The sequence below is a fragment of the Lynx rufus genome, unplaced genomic scaffold, assembly GCF_022079265.1.
Source record: "Lynx rufus isolate CCGP_SWC_20201006 ecotype Redwood Valley unplaced genomic scaffold, mLynRuf1.p SCAF_2, whole genome shotgun sequence".
Taxonomy (NCBI): Eukaryota; Metazoa; Chordata; class Mammalia; order Carnivora; family Felidae; genus Lynx; species Lynx rufus.
The window spans coordinates 220583384-220596185 of record NW_025814834.1 but is presented as its reverse complement, the minus strand read 5'-3'; the positions used below and the strand labels follow the sequence as shown (position 1 = coordinate 220596185).

At 55.1% G+C, this 12802-nt stretch overlaps 1 protein-coding gene across 4 annotated transcripts in view; it reads right to left on the bottom strand.

Annotated features, from left to right (window-relative positions):
• Nucleotides 1-12802, bottom strand: part of CEP104 (centrosomal protein 104) — a 35132-nt gene that overhangs the window by 16374 nt on the left and 5956 nt on the right. For all 4 annotated transcript variants that reach the window (XM_047083337.1, XM_047083338.1, XM_047083340.1 and 1 more), the window contains 10 exons: nt 11799-11972; nt 11271-11409; nt 9412-9474; nt 9028-9104; nt 6005-6173; nt 5391-5546; nt 4019-4240; nt 2095-2289; nt 1349-1516; nt 581-754 (listed from right to left, as the gene is read on the bottom strand). In XM_047083337.1, the coding sequence (XP_046939293.1) occupies nt 581-754; nt 1349-1516; nt 2095-2289; nt 4019-4240; nt 5391-5546; nt 6005-6173; nt 9028-9104; nt 9412-9474; nt 11271-11409; nt 11799-11972 (1537 nt within the window). The remainder of the gene's footprint in view (nt 1-580; nt 755-1348; nt 1517-2094; nt 2290-4018; nt 4241-5390; nt 5547-6004; nt 6174-9027; nt 9105-9411; nt 9475-11270; nt 11410-11798; nt 11973-12802) is intronic.

The following is a 12802-nucleotide window of genomic DNA, read 5'->3' as shown; positions in this document are numbered from 1 at the left end:
AAGCAAGAGGGGGTGTCTTGTAGGACTCTGGGGTCACTTTTACCTTATTAGCAGAACTCCCTCCTCCTTTTTCATACTCAACAAACTCAAGTTTGTTGAAGAAAATGAGATTAGTGGTTCTTCACACTAAAAAGGATCCCTCTGAGAATGTACAGGACTTACGGGGTTCACAGACTTGCTGAAGCCCAAGCATGGACCTCGGGGCAAGAGCTCCCTCGGGATTTCCCACGATGCCTGGCCTGGAGGAGGCTCGTTTGCGGCAAGAACACAACTACTTAGATTGAGGTCATTGCACGTTTATCTCTTTGCCCCCAATTTCCTATTCTGGTTCAGCTTTCCGTCTAGTTTCACTAGAAGTTACTAGCGCGTGTCGACGCAGACAAATACCAGACGGGCCAAACTATACTTTACCGAAGTTTACGTCTAAGGCAAAACTCAGCTTTCAGAGCACAAGAGACGCAGGGCAGGGCGTCACCAAGGAGAATGGGTGACGCTCTTTGGGGAGACAGAACCTCGCAAGGCCCAACGGCTGCAGTGACACGCTTCTTTGCCGTTTCAAGTTTCACGGCGGCATCCGTACCTGGATAAAATTGGAAGCTATGACTCGGAGGCGAGCAGAGGAGTCTCCGGTCCTGGTGAGCAGAACGGGAACGGTTCTCTCCACACAGTGGGCCGTTTCGAGCTTACTCAGTTTGTGTTTGGGAATATATTGCGTAATTATCATTTTCAGCAATTTCAAAGAAGCCTGAAAGACCTAAGGAGAAAGTGATAAAAGCCGAGGCGCTCCTCTGACATTTACCGTGAACGATAAGCATGAGCATCGTGCTGAACATCACGTGCTACGGGAAGGGCCGCAGAGGGAGAGCTGAAAACCACTTCCTGAACACGGCGCCTCGAGCTGGGAAGACACGTGCCCGCACCTCACGTGTCAGGAGGCACCCGCTTCGCCCTGGACGCCAAGCGCCTGACCTTCCTGCCGGGCCGGGGAAATGCGGACGGCGGTGCCGCCGGGCGAGCTCACTGTCATGGCCCCTGTGGGGTCGGGGGATTCGCTAACGGCCCCGGGCTCCTCGGGCTTGTGAAACATAAAAACGTCAACCGAGTGCCTGCGGGTCGCGGGGAGCCCGGCCTCAGCGAACGCTGCTTTAAAGAGCGTGGCAAAGCTGGTGCCGTTCGAGAGCAGAGCGCGTGGCCGGGCGGAGACGGACTCCGATGCCCTTGGCTGAGCACGCTTCGTGCCACAGAACCTTGATTCCCAGCGACACCCGTGCCCCCTCCCGGGCTACCCCGAGCCCCGGGGGCACCTCACCCGTAGAGCCGGGGCCACTGAGGGGCGGAGGGGACTCACTGGGGTCACGAGGTCTCTGACGGCTCTCCTCACGAGGAAGATGGACGCTCGCAGAACGTTCTTCAGCTCCTCCTTGGGGGCTCCAGCGGGCATCTGCATCAGCTGTTTGCACAGTGCGAGCAGCGCATCTTCCCGGTACGACCACGTCTTGGAATAGGCCCCAGCGACCTACCACAGACCGGAGGCTGCCTTACTCCGTGCAGGCGTTTCAGTGATGTCACGCCACCCCCCAGGACCCTGCGACCCCAGCCTCTGTTTGTTCCGGAGAAAAATCTCTTGTGAGAACAGAATTAATACATACACTTAAAGAATAATTTCTCTAACGCAGAACACTGAAGGCCCTGCTAAAATATGGAAAGTGTCAGAAGTTCCGCCAGGAGAAGTACGTGAAGCTGGCGCCCAGGGGCCCGGGGACCAGGGAGAGGCCCACTGGGCTCATTTCAAGAGGAGACTGCCGTCCTCTGTTTTGTTTCGCCATCATTCCCCCCCCCCCCCTGCCCCCGAGTTAGCAGGTGTTCTGGGAGGGGCAGATTTTCAACATGGGCTCTGGCCATACCAGACAGTATCTTCAATACCCGTTCATAAAATCTTAAGTTCTAGCTTATGCGTCTGCTGTTTTATATAATTAATAATTCTCAGAAGGCTTCAATCGAACAACAAGGACATCTCAGACACAGAGCCGTGGGCGCCTGCCCGCCCTCGTCCCTCCCCGTGGCCCGTGCCCACCCGCGGGGCCCGCTCGTTACCAGGGCTTCTCCGAGCACGTCCACGGCAGCGCTGGCCTCTCCCAGTGCCTTCTCTGCTAAGGGCTCCGGCTCCCCGGTGGCAGCTCCTCTGGGAGCCTCGCTGCTGTCCCGGTCACTCTTCTCTGGTTCCAGGGCCGCCACAGGCTGCTTCCGCGTAGCAGGAAGGGGCCGCTCATCGTAGGGCACGGCCTGGAGCTACAGGAGAGGAAGGGCGGCTACAGAGCTCCGGCGGGGCTCCCCCACTGCCAACACCATGTCTACACTGCAGGCTTACTGCTCTGCGCTGACCTGGTCTGAACAACGGTATTTCGCTAAATATCAGTTTCATCAGATTAGGACGACTTATACAACGGTAGGATTTAATAGGAAAAATTAGACAGGGTCTCTATTCCTTTCTAAGTTCACTACAGACCTAATGACAAAGTGGCCCGAATTCTGCGTCAGGTGCTATTCACTGCTGGTAATTACAGTTCACAGGACATGGAACTGACTAGGGTACAAGTCATTGCGTTTTCTTGACAAGACTTCTGTTTTTTTCCATACTTTACGACTTAGCAATAACGATCAGGCCTCATTTTAAACGTGCTTGTCATCCGGCAGACTTCTAGGAAGACGGGCGGCCCCGCCGAGGACCTCAGGGCAGCCTTCCGCTCCTCCTGCTGCTCGGGGCAGGCGCTCAGCCCCACAGGTGTTCGTCGGGCCCCCGGCCCAAGCAGTGGGCGACACGGACTCCCCGCCTCCCGGGGCTTCATCCCCACGTGGAGACTGACACGCAACTCGACAAGTAAGTATGTAGCAGACTTCCGGAAAATTAAGCGAGAGCAGAAATTGCTGAGTCGTTTCCCGAGGCAGGTGTCACTGGGACGCTTCACTCACACTTAATACCCACTGAGACATAAACGGGGGGTACACCGTGTGCGAGAATGAGTTTCTCATCTTCCAAAATCTACTCTGCTGTAAAACACGTTGATGTGGTAACAAAGGGGACGTTGGGGTATCATGTGCCGAGGTATTAAATATGACCTAAAATAACGAAGTTACACACAAGATGCTCCTGGGGAGGCAGCCACACAAGTGCCGTCCTCGCTGGCTTTCCTGGGCCTCAGGCTGCAGCAGACCCTCCCCGTGCCCGCCTGGCGCCCTGCCTCCCCACCCAGAGGCCACCGGCCACACCGCCTGGCGCGCGGACGGGAGCTCTGGTGAGGCCCTCCTCTGGTCCCTGTCACACTTCTGGGCCGGCACGTGACGGATACGTTCAGGTGCGCACGGTCCCTTTGGACGGGACGCCGTGTGCACCTGAAGCCACGTGGCAGGTCCAGCCCCAGGGCGCCTCGGACCCACAGGAAGCAGAGTTGAGACAGGAAGGCAGCGGGCGTCGAGGACACTGCCGAGCTGCTGAATCAAACCAAGCCCGAACCTACGCGGGCCCTCGTGTCCCTCGTTACTGAAGCCAGCAGGCCCCCAGTTTAGCCGGGTTTTCTGTTACCTACAACACAGAAGATTCTGGAAGCACGGTACCTTGCATGTGTACGTGACAAGCGCATGACTCGTCCTGAGGGTCTACCGAAGGCAGCTTACGTGAGGCCGCACAAACACTGTCTCATTTATTCCTGGAAGCAATCCTTCCGGCTGCTGCTTGCGCCTGCTTACAGGTGAAGCACAGGCTCCGGAGGCCAGCGTGTCCCGGGCCGCCTGCGGCGGGAGGCCCGGCCGGTCCAAGTGCGCACAGGGCCTCCCCGGGAGGGGTGATTACCTGCCGGCTGCTTAGGCTTCGGCACTTACGTCCCTGTCCTGGAACGCGGGACGGGTGGGGGCTGTGCGGGCATGTGCCCTGATCCCTGCGCTGGGAGAGCCCGGGCACCAACGGGTCCTCACTGCGTGTCTCTTGATTGTGCTGCACCCAACGTGAAACTGAGTTACCTACGTGGGTCCTGAAGTGAGGGTCCGCGGCGGGCGGGGCCTGGTCCGCTGTGGCGGGCTGAGGAGGGCCCAGGGGACGTGCCGGAGGCTTTTCCTGAAGGAAGGGCTCTGCACGCAGGCTTTCTGGGGCTCTGTCCTCTCGCGGTCGAGAGAGCGCTGGCTGCTGGTGGCGAGGACTGCCAGAGTGCGCCAGGGGCTGCAGGGGCAGGTCAGGAGGCCTTCGCACCTGGGGAGAAACGGGACCCTTCATTCCCGGGGCTGCTGCCGTGCCATTCCCGGGGCGGGGAGGGAGGGCGCGACAGCTGAGGCAGGCCGAGGGGCCCCCAGTCCCGTCGCCCCATCTGACCCGTCTCTCGACGGCCGTGTGCGCTACGGAAGTGGCGGCACGCCAGAGCGCCAGCGTGACCGCGAGCATACCGCCTGGGTCACTGCAGGGCGGAAGTGCGCGCGCACACCTGCCAGCAGAGACGAGGTACGTGGGCAGAGCGCGCCTGGCGAGACCCGAACCCGGCACGGCCGTGCGCTCCGCCCTGTGGCTGCGAAAGCGGGTGCCTCTGTGTCATCGTGACATCGGTTAGCTTGCGCCAGGCACGGAGGGAAGTGCACCGGACAATCTCCTTTGAGGTACGCCTCGTACATACGGTAAGGAAACCGAGAACTGGCCCTGAGATCACACCACCAGCAATGGGGCCGGATCTGAGCCCGGCAGTGCCGCGGCAGGGTGCGCGCTCTCACACGGACTCCGTTGTGCGGCTCTGGGCCTCAGTTTCCTAGCCTGTGATGTGGGATGGACACCACTGCCCGTGTGGGCTCTAAAGGTCCGAGGCAGGGCATCTCCCAGGAGACCGTCTTAACGAGCCGGGGCTGTCGGGACTGTTCACGCTCGACGCTCCCGAGGCCATGAGGCACACGTGAGGAGGGCTGGCAAACGAGGAAACCGGGCTGGGGAGATGCAGGGAGATACGGGCCCCGGTCTGTTCCCCTCTTCCTCTCCTGTGAGTCTCACCGCTCGTGTCCAGCAGCACCTCCCACGGAGGCCGAGGGAGCTGAAGTCACCTATCTTTTCTTTGGATCTTTTAGTTAAGAAAGTTTTTTAAAGTTTTATTTTAGAAAAAGAGCACACGTGCGCACACGCACAAGCAGGGGAGAGAGGCAGAGGGAGCGAGAGAACCCTGAGCAGGCTGACGCGGGGCTCGAACCCACGACCAGGAGATCATGACCCGGGCTGAAATCAGGGGTTGGGTGCTCCACCGACTGAGTCCCCGCAGGTGCCCCTGAGGTCACCTATCTGAACTGTGACCTGAGCGCCACAGGGCGTGTGTCTCACAAATGCACGCTGTGGGCGAGCGGCCCCTCGGGGCGGCCCGCGCACCTACCAGCTCGGCATCCACGAGGCTGTGCAGCCGCAGCTGCTCGTACACTTGGCTGCGGAACCGTTCCATCTGCTGCTGCTTCTCCTTGGCGCGGTCGTAGTCCTCCTTCTCCACCGCGCAGCGCTTCTCCACCTCGTACCGCCCGAGGCGCTCGCCCACCTGAAGCACACAGGGTCACTCTGCCTCATGCGGGCCTGCGCGCCTTGGGCACACGCACGGCTTGCCCCGCGAGGCTCGGGTGACGGCATCACTCGCGAGGGGGGGGGGGAGGGGGGCTGGGCTGGGGCCACGGAGCAGCAGCCACGCAGGCCCACGAGGGGCGCTGCGTGTCCCTGCCCCAGCGTCTAAGACCCTGCGCGAGTCACAGGGACCATAAACCTCTTGGGTTCCCTGGCACTTCAGGACAGCGACGCGGCCGTGGAGGACGAGGTCTGAAGAGGCGGGGCCTGTGCCTTCACTTACGCTTAACCTAGGGGCTGGACCGTCCCTAACTTCGTTTTGCTTATGTCTTTGGACCCACGCTAAACGTCCACGGGCCTTTGTCGTGCCACGCGTCGGGGTCACGGGGGCCTTCTCACAGAACTGAGGGGGGGGCCCGCTCTCTCCAGAAGCAGTACCTTTTGCAAATCAGCAATAGCTTGTTTCAGCTTCTTGGCATAGTCGTAACGTTCCTTTTGGACGGCTTCGCGTTTTCTTTCATCTAACTTACGTATAATCTGGGCAACTTCTGGATCTTGGTACATATCGAAAGCTAAGTCATCTAGTGGAGAAATGTAGTCAGATTTCCTAAAGGAACGAAACGGGTATTTCAGAGTGGACAGGGCAGTGGTAGAGGGAGCCCCGAGGGTCCAGTGCCGAAGACAGGGTCGCAGACATGGCACCCCCACCACTTCTGCTCCTGGAGCCTTCTTGCCTGGGAAAGCAGAGGCTCAGAAAAACTGTGACGGGCTTCAGTCACCCAGCTCTCAGTGCAAGCAGGTCTTTCTGACTCCACAGCTTATGCTCTTGGCCATTAGTTAAACTGTACTTGGGGCGTCTGAGCCTTTGCTGCATTCTTCAACAGGTATTTCTTTTTTTTTAAATTTTATTTCTTTTTTAACGTTTTATTTACTCTTCAACAGATACTTTGAGTGCAGACTCCGTGCCCAGCTCTGTTCTGGGCACCGGGGACAGGACAGTGCACGTCAATCATCTGAAGGACGGGGAAAACCCGAACTAAAATGAACACATTTCTATGCACCATCCTTAAGGAGTCTGACTTGTGGGGCCAGGAGTCCAGGCGCCCAGCATGCCTGACACCAGCACCACCCTCTGACGGGCGCTATAGATGGAGAAGCACTTTGCCTGGCCTTCTCCTCTAAGTGTCCGTCTGTGGGACATCCCAACTCCTGGGGAGACCAGAAAAATCCTTCCAGGAATAAATGACCTTTTTGGTTATCTGAACACCCCATTTATGATTAACTGTCACCCCACTCTTTCTTTCAAATTCCACAGCAGGCTGGCAGCCTTCTCCTGGGTCTAACATTTAAAACAGCAATGCCAACGTAACCGCTCAACAAAAATGCTGACGACATGCTTCAGAGTCTCCGTCTGCTGTATGAGCTACACAAAGTAAGCCAGTTGTTAGCTTTGGCTTAGAAATTTTTATATACAGGGGGCGCCTGGGTGGCTCAGTCATTTAAGCTTCTGACTTTGGCTCAGGTCATGATCTCATGGTTCATGGGTTCAAGCCCCGCATTGGGGTCTGTGTTGACAGCTCGGAGCCTGGAGCCTGCTTCGGATTCTGTGTCCCGCCCCCCACCCCCGTCTCTCCCCCCCAGCTCACACTCTGTTTCTCTCTCCTTTTAAAGTACATAAACATTAAAAAAAATATTTATATATAGGTAGATTTTGATGAAAATATTCCTCATCATAAAAGTCTGGTTGTCTGATATCATTGTTCACAGCCCCCCAGCCCTTCCCCACCCGTGGAATTCAGCACTCCACCAGACCTGGTGGTGGGGTCAGCTTCAGCAGCTTAGAACAACGTCAATTAATCTCGATGATGGGAAGGGAGAGAGAACGGCTAGGGGCATCTGGGGGGCTCAGTCGGTTAAGCGTCCAACTTCGGGTCAGGTCACGGTCTCATGGTTCAGGGATTTGAGCCCTGTGTTGGGTGAACTTGAGCCCCACTTTGGGCTCTGCATGGTGTGGAGCCTCTGTGGGATTCTCCCTCTCTCTCTCTCTCTCTGCCCCTTGCTCACTCTTGCCCTCCCTCTCAAAAAGAAACAAAGGTCAGTGATGACCAGGCAGTAACATGCTTTGGTACTGGTACAAGATTAACCATTTCCACCTAAACGTATTCTATACTCTTCAGTCAAAGTTGCTTTGCCCCGAAGTCCTAGAGATGAAAGCAAAGACTCCATCTCGCTATGAAAATGCCACAAAGAGAAGAGTGGCACCTGTCCTCTGGCCCCTTGGTCACAATTCCAGGGCGCTGGGCAGTTTCAGGAGCGCGGGTCTCCCCACGGTCCACGAGTACCCCCTGGCGGTGACCCGGGCGCCTTTATGCCCGGTGCCACCGCACGACACAGCACACAGGCTTTCTACCGACCTTTCTGTGCCTTCAGCCAAGCCCTGCGGATGCGTCAGGATGGGCATGCTGTGCACCACCGCTCCAGCGGGCTAACTTGATAAAGAACTAACGTAAGCAGAGTCCAAATAACCTAAAGAACTTCTGTGGGAGCTACTAAGACCAGCCAGAGGGTCTGGCGGTCCCTGTTCGACCCCTGGGGCTTCACTGAGGGCAGAGCCAAGGAGCTGTCCGGGGGGTGGTGCTGACGGACGTGGAGGGATCACTGTCAGTCCTCACCCGGAAAGGTAAGGAGGGCATTGCTGTCACCCTGTGGGGCACAGGGAGCTTCTGAGGGAGGCCGAGCGGCCTGTGGAGGTGAGAGGTCACTTTCCTCATTATTTTTATACACACGTAGGGACAGTGTCCCTACTCACATCCTTACACCCATGCCGTAACTGCCAGGCGGTGGGCCCGGGGACGCTCCGCAGGAAGCAAGGCAGTCCAGACTGCTGACACAGAGTAATTCGTGCCTAAGCCGGGCTCCTCTGCTTGCATAAAACATGGACAGATTCTCTCTGTGGCTCAGGAGGCCCTTGTGTCCCAAGTACACACACCAGTGGACAGTGAGCCTCGCTCCCAGGGGAGCCTCCCTTGGGCCTGCAGCACAGCCGTCACGGGGTGCGTGTGAGCGGGGAGTGTTTAAAGCAGACATAAGATGAAGGCTCTAGGAACTGACAATTCGGGTCAACTAATTCCTTTAATTCTTACCCAGAAAGTTGCCTGTGCCAATAAAATATCAAAGCACGGTGGACAGATCCTTTACCTGCGTGCATTTTAGGAACTTTCCAGTAATACCTGAACACACGAGAAATGAAGATGTCTCTGAAGGGCAATAAATGAAGACGTGCTAAAGAAAACAGTGACCTTAATCTTTAAGTGTATTTAAGTCAATCGCATCAGCGGCTTATCTAGCTCAGAATTGAACTGAGAGGCTCTCGCGTCCAGAATCCTCTGGAGGTGACTCACACTTTGGTGGTTCTGAGGAGCGTCACAGGAGTTGATGGCCTTGGGAGGAGGGACTCTTACCCAGTACAAGTTCCTTCCAGAGCTGGGTCCTCGGTGTTGTGCCCCAGATAATGATCAATCAGCTTCTCTCTAGAGGTCTGTGGGAGCAAAACATTCTGCTTAGCGTCTCAGAGGAAAACAGGATCAACACAAAACCTTAACTAAGAGGTGACGTGATAGGAAGGTGTCAGCAGGCTTTAAGGAACCTAGTCTTTTGGAAGGACAGTTCAAATTCTTGAGTGAAAGAAACTTTAATACACTATAGCTGCTAAAAATCATCTGCTAGTTATTCAACAGACAATTTTATAAACATTTTCAAGAGGACACTTTATGTGACAAAAGTGATCAATCCCCTCTTGCTAGAAATACATTTTCTTCTCTAGGAATGAAACTTCCCAAACTTACAATATTGCTTTCATCACCAAAATCTGCAGGGTCTCCAATGATATTTACTGCAACCAGAGCAACCTAAGGGAGAGTTGACCAACAGAAATTAAGTATCAGATTTGTGACTTACTCCCTTTAAGACAAGCTGCCCACTCATACTGTCATCGAGGATGATGTACATCAAAGCACATTCATTGTAAAATGCCAAGTGTATTGAATTCTAGTGTATAGAATTACCACGAATAGTTTCTATGAATCACATAAGTTGATATTCTAATACCAAATCGAATGGCTATTTTAACGTCTAAAGTATATTAAAACAATAAAGGCTAAAAGACCTCCACAGGTTGGTTTTTTTTTAATTAAAAAAATTATTTTTAATGTTTATTTATTTTTGAAGGAGAGAAAGAGACAAAGTGCGAGCGGGGGAAGGGCAGAGAGAGAGGGAGACACAGACTCTGAAGCAGACTCCAGGCTCTGAGCTGTCAGCACAGAGCCCGACATGGGGCTCGAACCCATGGACCGTGAGATCATGACCTGAGCCAAAGTTGGACGCGTAACTGACTGAGCCCCCCAGGCGCCCCAAAACCTCCACAGGTTTAACACAGCCTCATGTTGAACTGCTTCCTCACAGTCAAGTGTTGGGGCCCATCCACATGATCTTGGTAAACTAGACAACGAACTGAAACTCTACATTGACGTAGCTCAGTCTGTCTGGATCAGTGATTCCCTGAAGGGGGAGGAGTCCCCTTCCCACATCCTCCCTTTCTTGAGGATCACTACCAGAATGAAGTGAGGGGAACTGCAGGTTCACACACACAAGATGGGGAGGAGAAAGTGTCAGTCTTCTAGTTTATGGTCAAGCATGGCTGCAATGGACCAAGTAACATCTCAGAGCTTGCCTCTAAGTCACTGGCTGAATATAAAACTTTGATTTGGTGGAATGTTTCCATTCCTCTTGGAGGGGGCAGGGAGTGTTGAAAGTATCTGTGCTAATTAAGAGTCTGCTGTGGACACAGTTGATTTCTACTACATTAATCATGCCCAAAACAAAACAAAACTGAAAGACAGAAAAGAAAAAGAAAGATGGGAAGGGAGGGAGGAAAAGATGAGAGTTATTTGCTTGGAGCTTGACTACATGCAACATCTCATCACATCCCCAATTTCTCCCAGGGGGCTGATTTATCTTGCAAAATTTAGTGGGTTTATCTAGAAGAGTGTCCTCTAACAGAAATGGTGCAAATCACACAGGTAATTTTAAATTTCCTTTTTTTTTTTTTTTTTGAGTTTATTTATTGAGAGAGAGAGAGAGAGAGAGAGAGAGAGAGAGAGAGAGGGAGTGTGTGCGTGCCCACAAGGGAGGGGCAGAGAGAGAGGTGAGAGGGAAATCCCAAGCAGGCTCTTCACTGTTAGTGTGGAATCCCACTCGGGGCTCGATCACACAAACTGCGAGATCATGACCTGAGCCAAAACCAAGAGTCAGATGCTTAACCGACTGAGCCACCCAGATGCCCCAAGTTTTCTAATGGACACAGTAAAAAAGAATGTGAAAAGAATGACGTCGATTTTAAACTGAACATGGCCACAATATTATCACTTCACTGTGAAAATGACTCTCTTCCTCACGAGAAGCCTCTGAACTCCAGTGTCCAGTTAACCCACGCAGCCCCTCGCGCTTCGGTGCCCAGGCCCCCAGGGTGCAACGTCCGTGTGTGGCAGCGGCTCCTGATGGGACAGCGTGGCTCGGAACGGCCTACCGCCCTTCCGTAAAAGTTACCATCTTAGAGAAAGACTTGAAATGTCTTTGCCAAGGGGTGCGGGCCCACGCAATGCCACCAGGAGGCGGGGGGCGGTCAAGGGGAGGGCCCGCATCTCACCTGATTATATATGTTGTACTTGTTGAGGTGGTTTTCGTGAAAGGTCAGCTTGAGAAACTGTCCCACCGCGTCCACGTAGACGGACTTCAGCTCCCGGGCTCTGCAGCCCGTCTTCTCGTTGTCACAGAGAGAGACATAGCTGAAAGAGAGCACGCGCCAGAGTCACGTTGACAGGGACTGTCCTGCGCAGCGGAAGTGGCCGCTGCTACCACTGAACTCCACAGGGTTAAATACAAGTTAAGTCTAGAGTGGAAAGACCTAGGGAAAAAGCTCAGAAGTTGCACTCTAACCAGGCTTCTTAAAACAAGTTCTAGATCTGAGGCAGAGACGAGCTCCATGGAAGAAAACGACAGCCCTGCTTACAGAGCATATTCTACATGGGGCGGCTGCTCAGACACCATGTCCCCGGCAGCAAAGACAAGTCTGTGACACAGGACCAACCGCAGGGGGCGATCCGTTGGTTTGCATCGCACTGAGACAGGCAGTCGGGTTGACAGTTCCCACCAGACCTTTCCAGGTCACGCTCACCCGAGCCTTCGAAAGCGCTCTGCCTGGTAGGGCACGAAGTACTCGGGCAGGCTCTCGCTGACGTAGAACTCCACTTTGCTGGGGATCATGTACTGGTGGGCGAGCAGCTGCAGCTTTCTTATTCGACACCTCTCCACCATCTGGAGAACGATCTCTTGCGGAAACTGGCAAAATCTGAAAGCAAACCATTGTTTTTTCCACACGGTCACGGCCGCGGTTTCCAGCCACGTGCGTGGCGCTCCCCACGTAGCAAGGCGGTCCGGGTGCTGACGTGAGGGCCCCACGCGGCACGGCTGCTCCCTCCAGCCTCCGGCTTCGCAAGGAAGGGCTGAGGCTCTAGTTCACACCCGACCTGCGTGAGTCAGACTTTTCACGGTAGAAAACAGTCCAAAATGAAACCTGAGGTTTACCACGAGATCAATACTTCCGTCTTAAGAGGCTGTTCTAGTGGGCAAGCAGGGCCGAAGGGTTTTCCCCAGGAACCCAGATGCTTCAGGGAAACCACCTGCTTGGCGAATCCCGAGCGAAGGGTGCCGGGCAAGAATCAACACTGAGCGAGGGCCACGTGTGCCTGGCGGTCCGCAGAAGCCTGCGACTGGCCACTGTGGAGCTTCTAATTTTGCTTAGTACGCGACACAGCGCGTTAAGAACCTACACTGGAGGTCAGAGAACCGCAGCGTCAGCACAGCCCTCACGCTGCGTGATCTGATCACGATGAACAACAGAGCACAGCGTTTGGGCAGTAGACGCCGCGCCCGCTGAGCTGGCACACCCCGGCTCACAATGGTGGGGCATCCAGGGCCCCGGGAGGGGGATGCACCCAAGGAGGGGACAGGTGGAAGGGGCTCGGCGGCCTGCAGGGTGTGCTCACTCCTGCCCCCTGGTTGTGCTCCCTGGCCCTCCTCCGCCACCTCTCCAGGCGCCTCCCTCTCTACTGAGAAGACAAGAACCTCAGATGGGGCTGCTCACTCCCCGAATGGGGTGGTGTCCCTGCCGGTGCCCCG